General features: G+C 46.5%; 1 protein-coding gene, 1 long non-coding RNA gene and 1 pseudogene across 2 annotated transcripts; all 3 read right to left on the reverse strand.

The window, feature by feature from the left end:
* Nucleotides 1-2386: 2386 nt before the first annotated feature.
* Nucleotides 2387-6582, reverse strand: LOC127754231 (putative serine/threonine-protein kinase-like protein CCR3; annotated as a pseudogene).
* Nucleotides 6583-10078: 3496 nt separating this feature from the next.
* On the reverse strand, nt 10079-11823 carry LOC127755469 (proline-rich receptor-like protein kinase PERK9). Its single transcript, XM_052281148.1, has 2 exons — nt 11341-11823; nt 10079-11210 (listed from the first exon to the last, which is right to left on the reverse strand). The coding sequence occupies exons 1-2, from the start codon at nt 11821-11823 to the stop codon at nt 10233-10235; spliced, it is 1461 nt and encodes a 486-aa protein (XP_052137108.1). The 3' UTR covers nt 10079-10232.
* Nucleotides 11824-17198: 5375 nt separating this feature from the next.
* LOC127755349 (uncharacterized) lies at nt 17199-18164 on the reverse strand. Its single transcript, XR_008013002.1, has 3 exons — nt 18034-18164; nt 17803-17927; nt 17199-17253 (listed from the first exon to the last, which is right to left on the reverse strand). It is a non-coding gene; the product is annotated as an uncharacterized LOC127755349 (long non-coding RNA).
* Nucleotides 18165-18490: the final 326 nt, after the last annotated feature.

Consider the following 18490-nt stretch of genomic DNA (forward strand, 5'->3'; position numbering starts at 1 on the left):
CTGCCACGCCTACGCGGGGGATGGTCGCCGCCGGCAGCAAGGAGCTCCTCCGCAACGAGGACAGGTTCACCACGGAGGACGTCGTGGCCATGGACTCCCCCCAACATCGTCACCCTCGCTGAGACGCCGACGGCCAGGACATCGCCGCCGCCGCCGCTGCCGACCACCTCAAGGCCATCTGAGCGAGCTAGCTGCTCTCCTCAAGGCCATCCGTGCAGCCCCCGCGTGCCGCCCGGAGATCCTCGGCGTCGAGGCGGCCGCGGCGGAGACGGCTTCCCGCTCCCGCTGCCGCCGCGGCTCCTTGTGGTGCTCGGCAGCGTACGCTTGCGGGTGAAGGTGGCAGAGCAGCATCCCGGACGTGTCCGCCTCCACCCTGGTCGATAGCTGCCTCAACCGCGACTCCACCCAGCCCTGTGAGCTTTGGCCCAGAGAAACAACAAAACACACGCGAGGTCACACACGCACGAAGGAATACACAAGTGATGCAAATACTTCAGTGGACAAACACGAGCTTGCGGCGAACTAGCTACACTTCCACTCTTATTTCTCAGACTCAGTGATTTGTTAGTCAAGCTACAACACATGCAGTACCGATCATTAAGACCAAGCAGTACTTAACTAATCACCACCCACATGGCGCTGGCCTTGACGATCTCCTGGCCGCAGACGTCGTCGCCGACGGCGAGCTGCTCGGTGATGACGCGCAGGGTGGCGTCTGAGGCCGAGCTCGCCGTCGTCGTGCTCGATGGCGCGCAGCATCACCGGGCTGGGCCACTTCCACCGCGCAAAGACGCGGAAGAAGCGTGGGAGCAGCATGCTGGGGAGGTGTTGGGGTAGAGCTGGCACACGCGCGCCACGAGGATAGCCCAGCCGATGCCGCCGAGTAGATGCCCCGCGCCTTAGCCCAGTGCTTCACGCACCGCAGCATGGTGCGGAACGCGGCGGTCTCCGGGACAAGCCGCAGGATCTCGTCGGCCACGCGGATGCTGTTGAGGCTGCGCGCCGTGGCGAGGTCGTCAAGGCCGCGGAGCACCGACCGGTCGCGCTGAGGTCCAGGTTGTCGGGCACCACGGGAGGCACACGCCGGCGTACACGAGATCCACCTGCACGCCGTGGAACCTCATCTGGATCACCGGCAAGGGATGTGGCGGTGGCGGGAGCGGCGGCGGAGTCCGTGGTGGTGGCGCTGCTGGAGAGAGAAGAGAGAGGAAAGGGGATAGAGATGAAGATGCCGAGAGAAGAGGAGGAAATGAGGAGTGAGGATGACATGTGGGACCCACATGGGTCCCACCATTTTTATACTATTTTATGTGTGCAATTGACATGTGGGTCCCACGGGTTTTATTATTTTCCCGGATTAAGTTGCCACGTAAGCGCCACGTCAGTCAAAACCGCTATCAAAACCACCGAGGGATCTCGTTTGCCCGGTTTGCATAAGTTGGAGGACGGGTCGTACCCGGTTTTGCGGTTCAGGGACGAAAATCAGACTGGACGACAAATAGAGGGACATAAAGTGAACTTATTCCCGTCAACCATGACCCCGTTTCGGACCAGCGGATTCGTCTCCACTAGCTAGAACAGCAAAATCCCTTGACGACGACGAGGCCGAGGTGGCGCCGGCGGCGGAGCAGTCGAGCAGATAGTGCAAACAGTCTTGCGCCCGCCACGCCACGCCCGGCCATGGCTCGCGGTCGCCTCGAGCGCTCTTGAAAGTGAGAAGGAGCGAAAGGTTTGACTCGCCGGTATACTGGTATGATTGGTCTTGAGCTCCAAGTGTTCGATGAAATGACTCACAAAGGAAGCCAGCGTCCGTTACTGTCCAGTATATTCTTGGAACTCTGTAGCCTGTACCTATTATCAGGTTTTTGAGAAACATTTCCGGGAAAATACGTCAGTTGCAATCATCCATTGAATACATTCTGAGCCCTATGAACCCCGCTTTAATCCTGCAGGATACTGCTGCGCAGACATGAATGAGATTCTTAGTTTTAAGAGCAGGGAGAAGGTACGGGAAAATACGAAGAAATAGCAGTTGCAGGGCTGCTAAGGTGCCAAGAGAAAACTCAGAACATTCGAGGCCTTTATATTTTGTTGATCTTTTTTTGTGCTAATGGGAGCAAAACCAGTTAAAATTCGTGCGTCTTCAACTATTTCTTACACCGATCTTCATATCTTCCTCACACTCCTACCTGCAAACAGATGAACAGGAAGAGATTGGGAGGCACCTAGCTTAATAATTGAATTCAGAGCACAAGCTGAGAGCAAGGGATCCGGGGGTTGTTAGTTCAGCATAGCTGCACAAGTGGACTAGAAATCAGCAAAAATGATAAGATTTTGTTAGTTGATCACACCACATTGGACCAATGTTTAATTGTGTATGCGCACAAAAGAGAACAGAACCAAACAGCGTTAATTATTACATGATGAGAAATAAATTGCCCATTTCACATAAGCTGTCTTGGGAGCCCAGGCTACGCTACCCGTCGCAACGGGCGAGCTTGAGCGCCTTCTCGAGGTTGGCCACGACTTCCGAAATGGCTGGCCGCTCCTCCCACTGCAGCCGCATACAGCGAGCTGCCGTCTGCGCCACCAGTTCCACCGCTTCCAGCTGCCTCGGCGTTGGCTCCGCTGCTGGCTGCTTATCCAACACCTTCCACAGCTCCCCCGCCTCAATCAATGGCATCGCGAAGGCCGCCAAGCTTTGTAGACCAAACTGGTGCCGCTCTTGCCACTCCTGCCACCATTCTTCTGTTGTCTTCTCCTCTTCTTCTCGTTCACTCTCCTCCTTATCCTCTTCTGTGTTCTTCCTCTCTTGCTCACATTCTTCTCTCTTCTCCTCTTCCACACATTCTTCTGTCTTCTCCTCTTCCCATTCCTCTTTAGAGAAATATGGTCTCTTCCCCGTCAATACCTCCAGCATCACAACACCCAAACTGTAGACATCGGCTGTCGGGTTTAGAGTGCCTGCTATAAGGCACTCTGGGGCCAAGTATCCAATGGTGCCAATAATAACAGCGTCCTGATGGCCTGGGTCTTCCCAGGTGAGCGCCAACCCGAAGTCCGTCAAGCGCGGCGCCCAGTTGCCATCGAGAAGGATGTTGGACGGCTTGACGTCACGGTGGATCACCGGCCGCTCACCGTAGGACTGCATGTACTCGATGGCCCTCGACACACCGAGCAGTATCTCGATGCGCGTCTTCCAGGACGTCTTCACCGGCGACAACGACCGTGGGCCGTGCAGGTGGCTGTCAAGGGAGCCGTTCTCCATATACTCAAGGACGAGTAGGAGCTCTTCCTGCTTTTTCCGAAACGGTGGCTGGAGCTGACGCTTCTCCTTCACACAGCTGCCAAAGACGCGGACGATGTGCTCGTGGCTAAATGAGCGGAGGATGCTGAGCTGTGTCATGAACTCTGTTTTCATTATGTCGGATGTTTCGAGCATGCGTTTGATGGCCACCTCTCGTCCGTCGGGAAGCCTACCCATGTACACCGTAGCGGAGCTGCCTTGGCCAATCTTTCTGTCAAGGGAAAAGTTGTTGGTCGCCGTTGCGAGCTCCTCAAAAGTGAATTCTTTTACTCCATGGATTTCTCTCCAAACAAACTTTGTGGCAACCTAGTATATCGATGAATACACATCGGAAAGAAAAGTGGAATTGAATACCAAATCAAAAGAGTTGCAGTTGGTAGTAGTACAAGTACAAACAATTGAATGCTTGAGTCATCCCATTTCAATGTATACCTGAGCCGGAAAGTATTTTCTACACCTAGATGTCATAGGTATATGTATGTAATTTACACTACTACAAAAATAGTTTTTGCAAACGGGCGGATTGCATTTTCGCATGCGGTTGGCCGGACCGCATGCGGCCAGCGCAACCGCATGCGAAAATCGGATTTTCGTATGCGGCCGCTTAAGCCGGCCATATGCGAAAATGAAAAATCGCGAAAATAAAATAAAAATCCCCCAAAAAAAACCCTAGCCCCATGCGCCCGAGCTCGCCACCACGCCAGATCCGCCGCGCCCGAGCTCGCCGCCGCCACCCGTCGCCGTCGTCATCGCCGAGGTCGTCGTCGCCGCACCCGAGCCGGATCCGCCGCGCCCAAGCTCGCCGCCGCCACCCGCCGCCGTCGTCGTCGCCGCGGGGACATCGTCGTCGCCGCACCCAAGCCGGATCCGCCGCCCCCGAGCTTGTCGTCGCCGCGGGGGAGGGCGCCGGCGCCGGATCCGCGTGGGAGGAGGGCGGCCGACCCCGGATCCACCGCCCCCGAGCTCGTCGTCGCCGAGGGGAGCTCGTGTCGCCGCGGGTGAGGGCGCCGGCGCCAGATCCACATGGGAGGAGGGTGGCCGACCCCGGATCCGCCGCCCCCGAGCTCGTCGTCGCCGCGGGGGAGGGCGCCGCCGCCCCCTGCGTGCCGCCTCTCGAGCTCACCGCCGCCGCCTCTCGAGCCCAGCGCCGCCGGCCTCCGGCTGAGAGAGAGAGGGGGCTGAGAGAGAGGAGAGGATTTGTGAGAGAGAGGAGATGACTGAGAGAGAGAGAAGAAGAAGTAGATAAGGTTGCCGGTTAGTCTAAGTTGAAAAGTTTTGAATGGTTGAGATGGAAATAGGAGGCCGCATGTAAAAATGAAACACTTATTTTTACATGCGGACCACTTAAGCGTCCGCATAAAAAATCGTGTGTTTTTCCAACTTTAAATTGATTTTTATGACATTAAATCAACTCATGTCAAAAAGTTGTCAAAAACAAAGTTGTAGAACTCATTGAGATCTACCAATTTTATTTTGGTCATTTCTTCATCCAAATTTGATTGGACTATACAAAATTTGAATTTTAAAATATAAGATATTCAAATAATTTTTCGGGTAGTAAATGATTTCAAATGGAAAAGTCATCAATAACAAAGTTGTATAACTCATCAAGACCTACAACTTTTGTTTTTGTTATTTTTATATTTGACTTTGTTTGAATAGTTTGAATTTGAATTTCAAAATATGACAACTTCAAACAATATTTTCAAATACTAAATGATTTCAACTGAAAAAGTCATCAATAACAAAGTTGTATAATTTATCAAGATTTATAACTTTTATTTTGGCCATTTCTTCATACGACAAAATGATTCGTAAGATCATTCACAAAATGTATATATGTCTTATATAGTTTATAAAACTATAAGAGAGATATACATTTTGTGAGCAATCTTATAAATAACTTTGTCGGATGAAGAAATGACTAAAATAGAAGTTATATATCTTGATGAGTTATACAACTTTGTTGTTGATGACTTTTTCAGCTGAAATCAATTACTGCTTCAAAATATTATTTGAAGTTTTGAAATTCAAAATTTTAATTGATAAAACAAAGTCACAAGAAAAAAATGGCCAAATAATAGCAGTAAGAATACAATAACATGATAGAGAATGATTTTAGAAACATTTAGAAAAAAGAATCATATAATTTGGAGTTTATATGAGTGAGATACATTAGTTTCAATTTTTTCAAATTTTATTTTGCATACGTCTCCTTAAGTGGCCCGTATGGAAAAATCAATTTTTTCATGTGGGCGCTTAAGTGAGCCACATGTAAAAATGAGCTCATTTTTGCATGCGGATTTTTCCATACGGGCTACTTAAGGGGCCGCATGCAAAAATGACCATTGGTTTTTGCAGACGCCACTCGTTATGGTCCGTTTGCAAAAATTAAAGGGCCTCGTACAGAAAATTCACTTTTGTAGTAGTGTTAAACATTTATATAAAAATTTCATAAAATTTGATAAGATAGACCATGACCATGATAATATAAGGCACTATATTCGATCGATATATGAAGAAACAAAAAATAAAAAAATTTATCTGCACTGTACGGGTATTATTCACTGTCTGATTTTATTTTTTCTCTAGTTGTAGATCAAATTTAGTCCTGCATGTTTGTGTATAGACTTGTATCATCACAAACGATGTTTACTAATTTTTTTATAATTATTTGAGTCACATGCAAATGATGAATACCATGACAGTGTAGAAAATCCTTGTCCATATATACCTGAGCGGCAGGGACTGGATTTAGGGGCACGGAGAAAGCAGGCGTAGATGGTCCGGGCGTGTCGTTTGTTAGTAGGATGTTGTAGATACGTTCGAGACGACGAGTGATGTCCATGTGGCTGATAACGGGGAAGAGCAGGAGATAGGAGTCGATCCTGCTCTGAACATCTCTGAACCTGTCAGCCTGCCTCCTTGCCATCACTAACTGGTACACCGCGCTCTTCTCCTGGCAGGACATCACAAGTTCGATCGTGTGCCTCCCGGAGAGTTTCGTCGAGCCCGGCCAGCGGCCGCTGGACCTCAGGCCGCCGCAGCACATCGGGATCCTGCAGGTGCAGCAGCAGCTCGGCGATGGTGAAGACGCGGCGGGCGAGCTGCTCGCACTCCTTGTTCTGCTGAGCCGTCATCACAGCCTGCATGATCATGGTGATAAGGCCGCTGACGTCCGCCCCGACCAGCTCCGCCACCATTGCCGCGTGCGATGCAACGTCCCACGGTGCCATGGCACTAAGATCAGGATTCTGTTCTTTGTTGCTAACAAACGGAACGATCGACAAAGATGAAATGAAGAGGACGGCTGCCGCGTCTTGAATACTTATCCTCAGCGTCTCTCTGACCTTGCTTATTTTATGCTCTGGTTGCCCACCCTTTTTTTTTTCCTGTGAGGGAGGGGGATAAGGACGTTGCTTAACTTGTTTTGACACAAATTATATGACGGAATCATGCAAGTGCCTCTCCGTCTTGGGTAAATAAAATATGTCCAATAAATTCAGACTACGACATGACCGTACACTGGATTGTCAGGGCATCAGCAATGTATAATACCCACTTAGCTCATAAGGTGGGCCCATGTGGGACCAGTCTTTAAGCTAATAATACTTGCCACAATGTATATATAGCAAAGGAGGCATTAAAATGGGTCCCATCTAAATAAAAAACCATTCCACTCCAACTGCCCATCGCCTCTTCTCCTTTTCATCCGATCCCCTTCTCTCACATTCTTCTTTTCCCGGCGATGGTGCGGTGGAGGCAGTTCGAGCGGGCGAGGTCGGCTCCGTGGCGGCGCCAAAGCTCGTGGGCGTGGTCGTCTCCGGCGGCAGCGGTGGCGTTTGTGGGCGCGGCTGAATCCCGTGTCGGCACTCGCGGGCGTCGCCAGATCTGCCGACGGCCCGGGTGGATTCGGCGCGAGGAAGACGAGAAGCCGCCGGCGACGGCGGCGGCGCTCGTGGGCGAGGTCAGCTCCGGCGGCAGCGGCGGCGCTCGTGGGCGCGGCCGAATCCCGCGTCGGCACTCGCGGGCGTGGCCAGATCCGTCGATGGCTCAGGCGGATTCGTCGCGAGGAAGACGAGAAGGCGGCGGCGGCGGCGCTCGTGGGCGAGGTTGGCTCAGGCGGCAGTGGCGGCGACGGGGCTCGTGGGCGAGGTTGGCTCCGGTGGCAGCGGCGGCGACAGTGCTCGCGGGCGGTGCTGGATCCGGCGGTGGCGTCGGCGACGGTGCTCATGGGCGGCGCTGGATCCGGCGGCGGCGGAGGCGTTGGTGCTCACGGGCGGCGGAGGCGATGGTGTTCGCGGGCGGCGGAGGCGTTTGCGCTCGCGTCGGTGCTCGCAACCGCATCTCTTCCATGGCGGCAAGAAACCATTCCCGAGAGAAAGTAGCAGTGAGAGAGAGAGACTGCGATTTTTTTATTGGTTGTACTGTGCTTGTGGCCGGTCCTTATGCATAAGGATGGCTCATCCTAATGTCACCTATAGAAACTACTCCCACAGTGTATAATGCTTACTTGAGAGGCTTATGACCCCCCTGGCACACATTGTGGATGCCCTAACAAGCGATCTCACTCTCGGATCAGGTTGCTACTACTACACCCAATATTGCATGTCTTTTTTTTTCTTCTTATAAAATTTTCTCTTAAATTACTCATCTGATCTACGATCGATCCATTACACTGTTGTGTTCGTAACCATTTAATCTTTATGACAAGATCACACATAATCTGCTATCTGACCCATTATCACCCCTAGGTGCAAAGGTAAAAAAACAGCCCAGAGCAGTTACCTGATGCTCTCCCCTAGTTTAGCAAATTTAAGCAACGTGCCATTGCTCTGAACTTGCACAATCACAACAGAGCAGAGATAAAACACAGTACAAAATTTTCCAACCGTACCGGTATCATTTTCGAAGAAGTAGTAAAAAATAAAAATTTAGTTTTTCTAATTTCTATATGTGTCGTATTGAAGTTATTACTAAGTAGTTTCATAAATATAGAAAAATCCAGACTGCACCAATACCATTTTCGAAAAAATAATATCATTATCGATAGTTCTTTTTTTTAGGGAAATTATCGATTGTTGTTATCCCTAACTGTTTGTTCTGAACTTGTAACAACAGCACATCGCAATCAAGAAAAACACATACAAAGATAAAATCCATACCCCCTATCCCTATGCCAGTTTATTTCGATCAATTTGACTTGTCCAAACCTGATGATAGCTTTAGTGAAAATCACAGCAAGCCCAAGCCATCAAAGACGGTCCACTACAGACATTTGCATCTCAAATTGGGCTGAAAATGGGCCCACGTAAAAAACTTACTTATAGGGCCGGCCCATACTACAGCACGTCAACCGCGACCCAGTTTTGGCCCAGTGATTCGTCTCCCCTAGAATAGAATCCCTTGACGACGACGAGGCCGCGGCAGCGGCCCCGGCGGCGGAGCAGTCGAGCAGATAGTGCAAGCAGTCTCGCGCCACACCACCCCCGGCCATGGCTTGCGGTCGCCTCGAGCGCTCTTGAAAGAGAGAAGGAGTTAAAGGTTCGACTCGCCGGAGAGGCTATGGTATACTACTGGTATGATTGGTCTTTGAGCTCCAAGTGTTCGATGAAATGCCGTGCAAAGGAAGCCCAGTGTCCGTTACTGTAGTCTGTACCTATTATCAGGTTTTTGAGAAACATTTCCAGGAAAATACGTCAATTGCAATCATCCATTGAATAAATTCTGAGCCCTATGAACCCAGCTTTAGTCCTGCAGGATACTGCTGCAACAGGCCAGGCAGACAGAGAATTCCGCAACACAGACATGCATGAGATTCTTAGGGTGTGTTTAGTTCGCGAAAAGAAAATTTTTAGGTAACACATCGGACGTTTGACTGAATGTCGGAAGGGATTTTCGGACACGAATGAAAAAACTAATTTCATAACTCGCCTGGAAACCGTGAGACAAATTTATTAAGCCTAATTAATCCGTCATTAGCACATATGGGTTACTATAGCACTTATGGCTAATCATGGACTAATTAGTCTCAAAAGATTTGTCTCGCGATTTCTACGCAAGCTGTGTAATTTATTTTTTTAATCTATATTTAATGCTCTATGCATGTGTCCAAAGATCAATATAACGTTTTTGGGGAAAAAATTTAGGAACTAAACAAGACCTTAGTTTTAAGAGCAGGGAGAAGGTGTGGGGAAAATACGTAGAATGAGCAGTAGCAGGGCTGACAAGGTGTCAAGAGAAAATTCGGAACATTCAGAGCCTTTATATTTTATTTATTTTTTTGTGCTAATGGGAGCAAAACTAGTTAAAATTCGTGCATCTTCAACTACTTCTTACACCAATCGTATCTTCCTCGTACTCCTACCTGCAAACAGATGAACAGGAAGAGATTGGGACGCCCGTAGTTTAATAATTGAATTCAGAGCACATGCTGAGAGCAAGGGATCCGGGGGTTGTTGGTACAACATAGCTGCACAAGTGGACATTAGAAATCAGCAAAAAAGATAAGAAGGTTTTGTTCGTTGATCACACCACATTGGTATGCTTAATTGTGTATGCGCACAAAAAAGAGAACAGAAGCAAACAACGTTAATTATTACATGATGAGAAATAAATTGCCTAATTCAAGCAAGTACAATAGCAGGCTATAAGCCAGCTATAAACATATTTTAAAAAGATAAAAGAAAAGAGAGAAGAGCAACGGACTACAGATATGTAGCCAGCGGCAGCACGGACTCCAAGACGTAATGTGTCTATGACAGATGGGACCAGGTATCTATTATATTATTAAGTTTCTACACAACATCGAAGACATCATGTGAGATAAGTAGCATTAAATTTAAGTATGTATAGTGGTGTTTGCATTGAAAGAGTAGTGTCTAATACTAGTTTCTTGATGATGTGGAGTTTATGAAAAACCTGTCTAATGTTTTGAGTTGGGAATGGCCTTAAGGAGGCCAAGCTGTGACCACCTAACTCCCCCGTCCCGCTTTTGCCACTCATGTCGTTCTTCTGTTGTCTTCTCCTCTTCTTCTTCTCGTTCACTCTCCTCCTCTTCTGTGTTCTCCCCCTCTTCTCGCTTCTCCTCTTCATCACATTCTTCCGTCTTCTCCCCCTCGTCCCGTTTTTCTCTAGTTCTCTCCTCCCATTCTTCTCCAAATAAATATGGTTCCTTTCCTGTCAATACCACCAACATCACAACGCCAAAACTATAGACATCGGTTGTCAAATTCAGAATGCCTCTCATTAAGTACTCCGGGGCCATGTATCCAAACGTGCCACAGATTATATTAGTGTCTCCCTCTTCCCCGGTGAGTGCACACCCGAAGTCCGTCAAGCGCGGCGCCCAGTTGACATCGAACAGGATGTTGGACGGCTTGACGTCACGGTGGATAATCGGCTGCTCACCGGAGGACTGTAGGTATTCAATGGCCCGCGACACACCCAGCAGTATCTCCATGCGTGTCTTCCAGGACGCCACCACCGGCGATGACGACGACGTTGTGCCGTGCAGGTGGTGAGCCAGTGAGCCGTTCTCCATGTACTCAAAGACGAGTAGGAACTTGTTCTCTTGCTTTTCCTTCCGGAACGGCCGCAGGAGGTGGCGCCACTTCTCCTCGACCAGCACACAGTAGCCATATATTGAAACAATGTGCTTGTACCGGATGGTGGAGAGGATTGTGATCTCTGCCAGGAACTCCCTCACAACCTGACGTGAGTACATGTACAGCTTGATGGCCACCTCCCGCCCATCTGGAAGCCTTCCCATGTACACCGAACGGAACCTACCTTCACCGATCTTTCTATCAGGGGCAAAGTTGATGCTTGCCTTTGCGAGCTCCTTAAAACTAAACTTTTGGATTCCATGGGGTACTTCCTTCCAATACATCTTAGCAGCATCCTAGTATAGAGATGTGCATATAACGGAAGAAGGGTAAAATTAGAGTTCAGTTCTAAGCTTCCCTTTGGAGCCAAGTACAGAGTGCAATTGAAAGTTTGAGGTTATATTATGTATGCATTTGAATGTGTACCTGAGAGACTGGGACGGGGATTTGGGGCATGGAGATGGGAGACATAGATGGCCCGGCCATGTTGTTTTGAAGCAGGATGTTGTAGATACGTTCGAGACGACGAGTGATGTCCATGTGGCTGGTAACAGGGAAGAGGAGGAGGTAGGAGTCGATCCTGCTCTGAACATCTCTGAACTTTTCAGCCTGCCTCCCTGCCATCACCAACCTGTACACGGCGCTCTTGTCCTGGCATGCCATCACAAGCTCGTGTGCCTCCCGGAGCGTGTCGTCGAGCCCGGTCAGCGGCCGCAGCACCTCGGGATCCTGTAGGTGCTGCAGCAGCTCGGCGATGGTCAAGACGCGGCGGGCGAGCTGGTCGTATTCCTTCTTGTTCTGCCGAGCCGTCGCCTCCGCCTGGATGATCTTGGTGATGAGGCCGCCGACGTCCGCCCCGACCAGCTGCGCCACCGTCGCCGCGTGGCCCAGCCCAGCCCACACCGCCATGTCAGTCTCGGGCTCTCGGCAGGATTGCGTGCTGGCTACAAACGGAGTAACTGACGCGGAACAACGCATGGACAAGGATAAATACAGAGGTTGGACGGGGTCACACAAGACACTGCTGCAATTTGCAGCCGACGTGGATTGGACTTATCAATGTTGATGGCTGCCACTAGCAAGCTGAAACTGATCAGTAATAGGGAGACAAGTTTGAAGAGAGCTTTTAAGGTGCTTGAGAGGTATCAGAAATACCTCCCTTACTACTACTTATTAATCACCCATCTATAGATGGCCAAAAGGCACGAGGCCCGACGGCCCGGCCTATGGCACGTCATTTTGGCCCGGCCCAAGCACGGCACGACCCGACGGAGGTCAGGCCCGTGCCGGCTCGGCCCGACCACCGGGCCGTGCCAGGGCCCCTCCACCGGCATGATGGGCCGGCAGCTAGGCCCGATACACAAAAAAAATAGGGGAGTAAAATTAGACATATTATATGACATGGACAAAAGAATAGGGATCTAGAATAGACTTTTTTATCTATACATATGTCAGCCCAAAGAGGAGGGACAGAAAATAGACTTATTTTAGCTATACATGCGTAATAGCCCAAAGAGGAGGGACGTAAAATAGACTTATTTTAAAAAAGGCCCGATGGGCCACCCATGCCTTCGGGCCGGCACGACAAGGCCCGATAGCTGGTGGGCCGTGCCTGGGCGGGAGGTGCAGCCCATGGGCCAGCACGGCCCGGCATGAAGTGCCGGACCGTGCCCAGCGGTGCCTGGGCCGAGCCGTGCCGGGCAGGCCTTTTGGCCATCTATACACCCATCGTTGATCTGTTAAGGGCAACATAGAAATAGAAAACAATATATTATAAAAGTTGATACTTCCTCCGTTTTAGATTATAAGACTTTTTAGCATTGCTGCTCACATCTATTATATCTATAAAGTAATAGAAAAAAGAGCCTCCACGTTCGCTCTCACGGCCTGTAAATTCTCACATTAATAAAAAAAATAAGAAAAAGAAAAATAGAACTAGATTAGGATTAGTTAAAAACTGAAGAAAGAAAAAAAAAAGGCATAGTAAGGAACTCGAATCGGACAATCGGTCGGGAAAAAAAAAGGAAAACCTATGGTTAAGCGATAGCCTACCTAGTACGTTGCCATATGTAATTATGTGCATGTACGATATATACGCATCTCACCGGCAGACGGTCGGTTTGCGCCTGCGCGTGAGCATCGTTCTCCGCGAATCACGTCTGCACGTCTGCATGTAGTACTATCGTTTGTATTAACCTAAGCATCGACCATGATCAAACCACACAGCCTAAACATGTCAACGGGATCACCTGCTGTCAGGCTAAATATTCCGGGTGAGTACTGCGCCAATTCTTTGATTACATATTTCTTGGGACAGATCTAGAAAATTTATGGTGCCAATATCACAATACACTGGTCATGCTTAAGTCATGGTGCCCTTACAATTGATATATATCGAGCTTTTGTTAAATTTAACGATTTAACCATACGCGTGCCCAGTCTGCCCCTAATTGTTTCGGGTGTCTGTTGAAACGTACTCATTTTCTTTCTATCCTAAAATATAAAATAATTAGCATGATCGTCCGTGCAGATTGTGCAGCTAGCATTATTATATTTTCTCTCATATAATAGCATATGTGTAATATTCATATTATATTTTAGAAATCACTAAAATTTGATATTAAAAATAATTAATAAGTATCACATATATATATAAGACAATATGAATATTACCCATTGGTAATTTGGTAAAGTTAGTACAAAATTTAAAACTATGTTGTCATTTTAATATATTTTATTAATAAGTTGAGAAAAATATATATATGCTATTATACGATAGAAGATATAATGATGCTAGCGCCTTCACGTTCGCTCTCACGGCATAGAAATTCTCATATTAATCGGAGAAAAAGAAAGACAGAGTCCATATAGAAATACAATTTAGAAATAGTTGGAATTCAGAATTAAAACATAAGTAATATTGGAAGAGGAGGCTAGAGTCCGTATATAGAAATACAATTTATAAATAACTGAAATTCAGAATTAAAAAATAAAGAATATTAGAAGAAGAGTATAGAGTCCATATAGAAATACAATTAGGAAATAATAGAAATTCGGAATTTAAAATAAGAAATATTAGAAGTAGAGTATAGAGTCCATATAGAAATACAATAAAGAAATAATAGAAATTCAGAATTAAAAATAAGAAATATTAGAAATAGAATATAGAGTCCATATAGGAATTTACAACTAACTAAAATTCAGAATAAACATAATAAAATTAAAAGTAAAGTTTAGAATCCGTATAAAAATATAATTTACAAATAACTAAAATTTGAATTTTTTTTTAAAAAAAACATGGGAAGAAGAGTCCAAAGTCAATATAGGAATACAATTTAGATGTAACTGAAATTCGAAATTAAAAATTAAAGAATATTGAAAGATGAGTTGAGTCCACATAGAAATACAATTAGAAATAATAAAAATTTAGAATGAAAAATAAATAATATTGGAAGAAGAGCCTAGAGTCTATGTAGAAATACAATTTGTCGACGTTTGATGTCGCGATTCCGGTATTTGCATAGTATGAGGATCGTTGGTACCAAGGTATATGCGAGACTGAGGTAAAAGAGATGGGGACGAGGATTTTTATATAGGTTCGGGCCCCTAAATTGTCATGTAATAACCCTACATCCTGTTGGCCGAAGCCGGTATTGCTCTTATTCACCATAATCACACCAGTACAATATGTGGGGTAGCCTATCTACCTGTTGTCGACATGGCGGTCTGAAGTTCTGACTCGTAGTCGACAACAGGGTAGTCTTCCTCCTCGAATCCGTCCCCGGCGAGATCAGAGATAGCGCTTTCGTCTCTCCTGACAGTATCCGGAGACACCGTAGGGGACTAGCCGTGCCTATCCCTGAAGTCGATATCCAACGTCTTGTCTTGGCGTATGTTGGCTTGTATGTTGATCTTGTGTCTTCTGTTATTCCGTAGATTGTGGTGGGCGTGTCCCCTCTCCTCCTAGGGGGCCTTGTATTTATACACATAGGTGTCCCCTTGTCCAAGTAGAACTAAGGAAACCAATATGGATACAATCCGAGTAGTCCTTGTCGTTTCCATGTAGAACTTTGGTTGTCTTTCCTTATCCGGATCCCCCTCCATATCCGAGGTCAGTTTCCGTATAAGACATGGTATGTGGTGGGTCCTGCCGAGATGTAGTCGACTACTATTAGGTATGTGGTATCCATAACCCTGACAGTAGCCCTCGACTTCAATGCAAATGAACGAATTCATATTCTCAACCGCAGACCCTGGAGTAACTGTTGTCGTGCTCACGTGACCGTTCTCGATGAGTTCAGAGATAACGTTAGACTTCCCTTATCAGCTTCGTATAGGCACCTACAGGGTTTGTCTGAGTCAATCTCCGATGTCAACCAAGAAAGTACACCAAGAAAGTACAGAGCACACAACTAAGTCTCCCGTCTTGCTGTAATCGAGAATTTGGATTGAAGTCAAGAAATTTTATCTCGGCGGGTACACCATTTTTCATTTCGTATTCCTTGTCGAGATCCACCAACTGTTCTCAAGTGATCGAGAAGGCGTAGAATCTGCGACGAAGCCTTGTCAACATTTGTCGAATTCGCCTTAGTCGATCTTGGTGTAGAACCATAGAGACATGGAGTCTTTGTCAATGTAGATTAGAATTTTCGTGAAATCAATACTCGAAAAAGAATATTAGATAGAAATAGCCCCCAAGCGAACGCTCAAAGGGTGACATGTTATAATATGTATGAAAAACTAAAAATGAATTAAATTTACATACCAATGTTTTGTATATGAGCGTCTTCTCTCTTACCGACTTCGATCAGTCAGTTTATTGAGTCATACACTCTCCCTAGCCCCCAGCCTTGTCGTCAGAGAATCGTTCTCGGAGGAGAAGGCTCTTGGACCCTTGACCTGCCTTGGTTGAACAAGCACTGATCCTAGCCCCCAGCCGTAAAGTTGGAAAACTCAATTTCCGATTACACGGCTTGGTTAATACGCACGGCGAGAACTCTTACATGACCAGATCTTACATGGTCGTTTATCTCTACATGATTCGACAAGGTCTTATCTGCTCTGGGCGTCCCTAGCCGAAGTTCCCTTAAGTTCCTCAGAGGCCTTGCCAGGACGGCGTAAAGGGACAGTAGGATTGGTTGGGACAGTAGGATTGGTTTCAACTCTAGGTGTCGTCGTGGTAAGGGATCTCTCGGTAAAACACTTGGCGATATTGTGTACCTGATATCAACTTTGTTGGGGTAGAGGTAGTGGGAGAATCGCTACACCTCTGGTCAAAAACCAGTTGTAGCCCCGACTCGACCACTTGAAGTAAAGGTAGTGGGAGAATCGCTACATCACTGGTCGAGGACCAGGTAGTAGTCGTAACTCGACCACTTGAAGAATCGCTACACCGCTGGTCGAGGACCAGTGTAACACCCCAGGTAACCACGTACCTAGAGTGCCACACTAAAAAAACACTCAAAACCACTAACTCCCGAAATTATTAGAAATTTCGGCAGTCTCTCCTAAAAATACGAATATCCACGACAGGTAGTTATAAGATAGATCAATAACGAATTAACCAACACATTGCTAACCATCCTAGCTCCATAAATTTCACGTGAAAATAAGGACCAGAACTTTAAATGACCGTTACAAGTTCTATACAAAACTTATGCTAAGCAGAATCATAGTCTAAAACTAAATTTCAATTGTGTGCAATAATAATGTGTAGTTCAAGGGTGCTACTCCCGTCCCATGCCGATCAATATCATTAGGTACCTAAAAACCAAATTAAATACAAGAGTGAGTAAAGAATACTCAGCAAGTACAATATTGAACTAGTAAAACATACACAGGTTTAATGTAATAAAAAAACCAATATGAAACATTTGACTTCCTTTAATTTAAAACGAAGGAGGCAAAAAGTAGTAGTTCCCTCCCGGGCAGGTGTGAATATCCTCTTAGCATTACCGGTAAGCCGAGCAAGCGTGATCAGTGCTTCTCAAGGATCAAGAATAAAGATCCAAATCATGACTACGCATGGTACTTGAATAATGTAAACAAAAAAGATTCAAATTGCACTCCCATGACTAGGCATGGTACTTGAATAATATAAACAAAAACTTCCGAAAGAATGAAACATGAATAACGTCGTGAACTTGAACATGAAGTGAAATATGAATATGTAGCATAATACCAAAACCACACAATTGATAATAGGAAGCTTCGAATAATATTTGGGTAAATGAAACCAACAAAGCAACACAGTTTATCCATCACACAAGCCCATCTTGTACTTGCCTTAACTCCTTCGATACTCCGACTCAACTCCTCCAACGTTGGAACCCTCCACACCTGTGAAGCAAAACTATGCATAAACCACTATATTCAACTAACGATGGTTACAAGGTATATTTACTAAAATCGAAACCTAGAACATATAAACTTTTTACCGATTTGTATTACATAACCTATAGCTGTTCCATTACTGTTTTATGCGTAACTCACAAACCATCTAACGGAAACTAGCAAATAATACAACTTCGGACATCTAGACAAAATTGTCTACAACTTTCATGTTGGGCACAAAATCAGATTAAGCCTCTACTGGTCTCAAATTAAATAGAACTAATTACTGTCCTGTTAAAACAGACCGGGCAGCAGTACTGTTTTTGCTGTTTCTCCTAAACCGTTTATCGGAATCGAGCGAAACCAGCGGGGTTAGAAAGACATCGACGATTACTACAAACTTTATTTAGGTCAACTAACCTGAATCCTGACGGTTTAATTCCAGATTTGAAAATACTGTTGTCAGCCTCTAATCAACAACTAAGAAAACACTCAACCGGCAATTTAATCGATTCCCACGTGAAAATTGTATTTCTATGGACTAAGAGGAGTTACCCTTGCAGAGGAGAAAAATCAAATTTGAGATCAATTTATGAAAACCCAGAAAATCCCCAACTTTTGCCTCTTTCCTTTTTTTTCTCCTCGTGCTTCCCCTGATTCCTAAAAACTTCTCCTCCTCTCTGTTCGTTCAAGAAGCACAGCAGCAGCAGACCAGCATCAGCAGCAGCAGCGAGGAATATCAGATCGATGGCAGCAGCAGCAGCAAGGATTGGCGGCAGCACTCACCAAGAAGGAGCCGAGCAGGAGTGGCGCTGGACGCCTGGACGGCGATGGGTGAACCTGCGGCGACGACGCAGCGACGGCAGCAGCGATTTGGGTGATGGCGGCTAGGGCTTGTAGCAGCTGCTGGGTTATCGATCTCTTCCCCTTTTCTTTTTTTTTCTTTTTTTTTTCAGTTGGTTAAATAGATATCCTGATGAAGATCGAACGGCCCACATTAATTCGATCACCGGGACTTTGTTTGGACTCCGATTACTCTAAACTTATAGTCTATTTTGCACTACTCGGCGAGCTCTACGCATCCGCGGTTCCTGATCGCCTATTCAAGTAATGGTTTAAAAATTGAACGTTTGTGCGTTTGTTCTAATATTCCACGAAATATATTAATTTGAAACTCGGGGAATTACAACCAGGTAGTAGTCGTAACTTGACCACTTGAAGTGAGACGAGAGAGATCACTATG

The sequence above is a fragment of the Oryza glaberrima genome, chromosome 11 (assembly GCF_000147395.1).
Source record: "Oryza glaberrima chromosome 11, OglaRS2, whole genome shotgun sequence".
Lineage (NCBI taxonomy): Eukaryota > Viridiplantae > Streptophyta > Magnoliopsida > Poales > Poaceae > Oryza > Oryza glaberrima.